At 62.0% G+C, this 6,000-nt stretch overlaps 1 protein-coding gene across 1 annotated transcript; it reads right to left on the reverse strand.

Annotated features, from left to right (window-relative positions):
* Nucleotides 1-299: 299 nt before the first annotated feature.
* Nucleotides 300-5,380, reverse strand: ACY3 (aminoacylase 3). Its single transcript, XM_040465797.1, is given in 9 exon segments — nucleotides 300-524; nucleotides 1,342-1,479; nucleotides 2,829-2,920; nucleotides 3,621-3,677; nucleotides 3,680-3,715; nucleotides 3,856-3,940; nucleotides 4,197-4,229; nucleotides 4,231-4,383; nucleotides 5,144-5,380. Coding segments are annotated over 9 exon segments (1,056 nt in total).
* Nucleotides 5,381-6,000: the final 620 nt, after the last annotated feature.

The following is a 6,000-nucleotide window of genomic DNA, read 5'->3' on the forward strand; positions in this document are numbered from 1 at the left end:
CTGTGTGATGGGAAACGCCCCCTCCACGCATGTAGGTGAGGACACTGATGGGCCAGCCCACTTGCACACAGATGAACCCCAGGCCCCACGCCCCACACCCACTCGTGTGCACACGTGCACAAGCTGCCGTGTGCATGGGTGCACGCGCGCTCTCTCTCACACACGCCTCGCACACAGGCGCGCCTCTCTGCACAGCCTCCTCCCCGGCCGGCCTGCCCTTCCCGCCGGAGGCGCCTGCTGGCCCCCCTGCCCCCTCATCCATCTCGCCTGCCAGCCCGTCCCTGGCGCCCCCGTATCCTTCACACCTTCTCATCTCGCTGCTCAATAGCAGGAGGCCGCGTGGCAGCTGTGGCCGCGGGGAGATGGATGGGCCAGGCGAGGGTGCAGAGGGGCCGGGGGGAGACGCCTCCCGAGGATGGCGCTCTGGGCCCCCCGGCCCCGCTGTCAGGCAGGAGCCGCGGCCTGTCAGGCTCACGTGGGCGCAGAAGCTGCGGGCTGTGTCCAGTCTGGCCTGTGTGGACGCCCTGCAGAGAGGGCCTGGGTCAGGACCGAGGGGACCCCAGCAGCAGACCCCGCGCCCGCTCCCTCTTGGGGTGCTGAGGAACTCCAGCCCCCCTGGTAAGACTCCCCCTACCCCAGGCCAAGGTACCTCTTCCCTGCGTCCCTGCCCCCGGGCGGCTGTCCTGGGTGGGGACAGCCTTGTCGAACTGCACCCCTTCCCCAGCCCTGACTCCCCCTGAGTCCCCATGGGCACCAGGCTCATTATACATTGGAAATGCACATCTGGGCTATGTGCCCAGCCACATAAAGACCTCCTCAGAAGGACACCCAAGGTATTGAAGTTCTTGGAAACACATGTGTGTGCACTCACACACACACACACACACACACAGTGCCTGGGTAGGCACGTGCATGGGCTTCTGCTGTCTCAGACTGATTCTCCAGCCCCAGGAGTGTAGGCAGGTTGGGAGAACCCCTCTGGGTCGTGGCCTCTTCTGGAAGGCCCTCTGTTGACTCCAAGTGGGACCTTCCCCCTGGGCACCGATAGGCTGTACAGAGACAGCCATCACTGGCCCCAGGACACACAGCATGTCCAAGACCACCCTGGGCCAGACCTGCGCCAGATCCTGAGGTCACAGAGAGGGACCATGAAGGACAGAGGACACGAACCATTAACCCCTGGACATCTTCCATTTTATAGATGGGAAACTGAGGTACGGAGGCATGGGGGTGTGGCCAGAAACATGGTATACAGCAGAAGGCAAAGGGGTGCCCTGGGAGCAAGACTGTGGCTCGGGACCCATTGTTCAGATGGGAGGGCTGAGGCTGTGCGGGTCTGACCTGGGTCAGGGGCTGGGGTGGGGGTGAGGGCCAGCGCGGTAGGGCAGGCACGGAGAACGTGAGCTTCTCCGCCTGAATGGAGGCAATGCCCTTTTCATAGTAGGCGGCCTTGTTGATGACCATGGGGTACACGGCAGACCCCCCCCCCCCCCCCCGCGCACACCCTCACCCCCGCCCCCTGGAGGATGGCTATACCGGGCTGTAGGGTCTGGAAGCCTCAGTCCTGGGAAGAGAGCCTCTGGCCAAGGTTGCTGGGGCCGACCTCTGCCCTGGCCCCTGTGGGGGCAACCCCAGCAGGCAGTGCCCAAGAGATGCCCTTCACCGATGGCCTCATCCAGTCACTGCTTCACTTTCTCAACCAATGTGACAGGGTGTGTGCCGAGATGCCCCTGGCTCTGTGTTTAGAATGGAGACACAAGTTGCCTTAGAAAGACAGTTGTCATTGTGGAAGTGTAGCCTCGTGGTTAAGGGCACAGATAGTAGAGGTTCAAATCCTTGCTAGCCGGGTGACCTTGAGCTCAGCTTCCTCCTCTGTAAAATAGGAATTATGGTGTCTTCTCCTATCCTCCTGAGGTTTAAGTTAAATGGCTAATAGTGCTTAACAGCGTCTGACACAGAGGAAACATAATATAATGGCCTATCAAATAAATTTTTAAATTGTGGGAGAAATCACTCGAAATAACTGTCATGGCTCCGCATCTGTAAGGACAATGGATGGGCCCCCGGCCCTAAACGCCGAAAAGATGTTGCCCCTCCACTATGGTGTTGTTATAAGTAAGAGAACACCTCAAAATCAAACATGAAGCTTTAACAACAGCAAAAAAACCCCAACCAATGGCTGATTTTTCCTACAATTGTTACTTTGGTTCTTTTAAAAAAAATGTTTTAATGTTTATTTGTTTTTGAGCGAGAGAGAGAGAGCATGAGCAGAGGAGGGGCAGGGAGAGAGGGAGACACAGAATCTGAAGCAGGCTCCAGGCTCGGAGCTGTCAGCACAGAGCCGGACGCGGGGCTCGAACTCACAAACCGCGAGATCATGACCTGAACTGAAGTCAGACATTCAACTGACTGAGCCACCCAGGTGCCCTGTTACTCTGGTTCTTTAAACAATTTTTGAAATGTCAAATTCTTTCCGATATTTCTTTCTTTTTTGTGCCCAGCCTCTGCTGCGCCCCCGGTGCGTACCAGGTCTGTCTGCTGGGCCACTCTGATGCTGTCCCGCTGGGACTCACCACTGAAGGAGGGGGCTGTGGCTGCTTACTGGGCTGGGGGACAGATCTTTGCCGTGGCAGGGGGAGGGCTGGTGCCAACAGAGCATGTGGCCCCCTCTGAAGCCCGTCCCGCCCCCCGAAGGCCAGTTGGGACACTTGGAGAACGGTTACTAAGGAGGCTAGGGCTGGGCACCCAGCGTGGGGAGGCCTGTGGCCTGGACACGGCAGGACTCGAAGGCCACGGAGGGCGTGCACCTAGTGTGACAGCGACCCCACGTGGCAGCGGGCAGAGCGGTAGCCGGTGAGCGGCGCAATCTTCCCAATCTCCTCCCCGCCAGGCCAGGCGCAGAAGCGGGGAGGCCAGACTCCTGTGACATTCAGGAAGGGAAGGCCTGCCGAAGGAATGCCGGATTCCCTCCTAACGTGCAGAGGGACGCTTGGGGAAGTACTTGGAAAATAAAGACAGGCTCCGTGTTTGCACCTGCAAGCAGGTGGATTGGGTGGTGCCCGCTCCGTATCACCTCCCTCTGCCTTCTGTGGCCAGGCTGTGAGGAGCCCCTCCTGGCCTCTGCAGGCGCCGGGCAGATCACTGCGGCCCTGAATGCCAGGCCTGTCCGTGGGGTTCCAGGGAGGCTGTAGGGGCAGGGCATTGGTGGGGGGAGGGGGCAGCCTCGTGTTCTGATCCTGATTCTGAGGTCCTGATGACCCTGTGGGAGGCACCCGTGGTCCCTGCCTCTGGGCCTCAGTTGCCTCTGCCACCAAAGCTGTGACCCAGGAATCTCCCCACAACAACACACACGCACCTGCAGCTGAGGATGCCCAGGCCCCGGCCTCCGTGCGTGGCCGGTCCACGCTGCCCGTTCCATGTGCTTAAAGCAGGAGAGGCTGTGCCTGGGCCAAAGGCTGGGTGTGTGAGCCTGTCCCTTCCTCCAGGCCCAGGACACAGTGGGCCGTGGGGGCCACCCAAGGCTGGTCCCCAGCCCACCCGTGAGCCTGGCTCCAGGGTCCCCGGGTCGGGCCCTCGCCTCTCTGGGTCTCAGTTTCCCAGCAAGTCCTTGCAGATCTCACCCTGGGTGAAGAGCTTGATGAAGTCCAGGACTTTGGCCACCAGGGTCCTCATCCTGCTCGCAGCACATCCTGAGGCTGGAGGCCCAGCTCCAGGACTGGGGACCAGGAGGAGAGGGGTCAGGCGGGTGCCCCAGAGAGGAGTGCTCTAACCCCAGGTCCTTGACCCTGCCTATCACGCGGCCCCGCCCTTCCAAGCCCCGCCCCCTCACCCATTTCTCCTGAGGTGGCAGCTTACCCATTCCGTTCTTGGCCAAGGGGTCCAGGCTATAACTCCCCCACCCCGGCAGCTGGTACAGGGCTGGGCAGGGCACCTTGGGGCTCTGCAGTGGGGGTGGAGGGAAAGGAGGGGTGGGTCAGACCCCCAAGAAGGGGAAACTGAGGCGTGGGGAGAGCATGGAGGGAGCACGGGGCACTACCCACCCCAGCCCAGCCTCCCTCCACCCTCTGGCAGGAAGGGGGGAAGGAAGGGACCAGAGGGTGGCAGGCCCTGACTGGAGCCCAAGGAGAGGGCCAGGGGAGGCACTGGCACCATCCCAGCTGTCCCCTTCCCCACTGTCCCCGAGGGGCCAGGGCCACCTGGTGGTGGCACAGGTGCATGGCAAGACCCTCTGTGGGCAGCTTCTGCGAGGCGGCAGGTGCCCGTGTTGGCCGTGCTGCTGTGCAGGTCAAGGACAAAGCCGAAGGCCCGGCCTGGGGCCTGGGGCCCCGGCAGCTGGTTCAGTTCTGGGGCCCTTGTCACCTTGCACGGGTCATCCAGGTTGGCCTTGGCACTGCAGGAGCAGGAATGGGGTGTCAGCCCCCTAACAGTCTCAGTCAGTGATCAGAGGCTTAATGGGATGACGGCCTCATGCTGCAAGGAAGGGTGAGGCCTCCGAGATCCTGCAGGAGAGACAGAGCAGCTCAAAGCCTCTTCTCTGTGCCACTGTGGCCGTCCCTGCCCTGCTTAGGACCCCCACCGGCTCCCCACTGGCCCCATAAAATCCAAACCCTCAGCCCGGCCCCACCTGCTTCATCAGTTTTCACTGCAGCCGCACCTCCAGGCCTTTGCACCTGCCGGACCCTTTCCCGGGATCTCCTCTCCTCTCTTTTCCTAGTTAACCTCTACTCACCCTTTGGGGCTCGGCTGAGATATAACCTCCTCCAGGAAGCCCTCCATGGCTGCCCTTGGCCATGTTAGATGCTTCATGTTGCCCCCTCCCCTACATTTAGCCTCTTGGGTTGTGGTTGCTGCGGGTTTCCTCTGTGTCCCCCAGTGGGCTAAGGACAACACCTCAGTCTTATTCCCCATTTTTTCACCTGAGCTGACCAAAGCCCAGCTCGGAGATGGGGCCCAGCGAGCATCTACTGGAGGAGGAAGAGCTGTTGGGGTGCTGGACTGGTAAACGCAGCCTATGGGGCTGGTCGGAGGCAAACCGTGGGTCTGGGGAACGCAGAGGAAGCCCTGATCAGCTTGAAGTCTACCGCGACCGTCTGAGGCGGGGACTCAGTGCCAGGCCGAGGGGCTGGGCCAGCCTGGAGGACACTCGTGTGAGGAAGTCGCTGGTGAAGGTGCGGTTGGGGTCCCGGCCCATGCAGCGACGGCCGGCAGCTGTGGCCACCGGCTTGGCCAGCCCAGGTGTGGCGAAGCTGGGTCTCTGTAGCTCCCCCGGGGCCCGCAGCCGGTGCTGGGCCAGGTAGACACCAGACGTGTCACGGCACTGGGTGCCCCCAGTCACTGCCGCGTGGCGCAGGGGCCCTCGGGGCACAGGCAGCAAGCACATCCACATGTGGGGTGGAGAACCTGGTGGCGGACCTGCTTAGGTGACCCCGGCACGGACACGGGGCCCAGTGGTCAGAGCTGGAGTGGCAGAGTGGTGAGCTCCCTGAGGCCCGAGGGATCCCAGCTGGGCAAGGAGGTTGTGTGTCAAAAGTTGTGGTGGGACGCAGCTCAGCCCCGCCCCGTTTGTGCCTCTGGGGGTGCAGCTCAGGGCTTCTCTCGCCCGGTGCCTATGTTGGGAAGAGGGGCCCGTTCCCGTGGGGGAGATGGACCCCAAGGCAGGCTCCCTTTAGCAAGAGGACTACGCTCCCATTTTGTAGGTGGGGGAACCAGGGCGCAGCATGGGGAGTGTCACCTGATTAGCTGGGGGGTGTCTGGGTTCCAGGCAGCTCCTGCCGTCCCCTCTGGGCCGGTGCAGAGGCCTCAGGGAGGGGGTGATTACGTGCAGAGGTGGTCTGGGTTTCCAGGGCCTCCGGGGCTGGGTGTGCGCCTGCTGGGCCAGCGGATGTTTATGGGCCCAGAGATCCCCAGGGCAGTGTTTGTGCCGAGCCTGCCGAGAGCTGGCCCAGGTCCCCCCAGGGGTCAGAGCTGCTGTTTCCTCACCTGGCTCCACCCCACACTCTT

The sequence above is a fragment of the Herpailurus yagouaroundi genome, unplaced genomic scaffold (assembly GCF_014898765.1).
Source record: "Herpailurus yagouaroundi ecotype Mexico unplaced genomic scaffold, PumYag 569, whole genome shotgun sequence".
NCBI classification, from domain to species: Eukaryota; Metazoa; Chordata; class Mammalia; order Carnivora; family Felidae; genus Herpailurus; species Herpailurus yagouaroundi.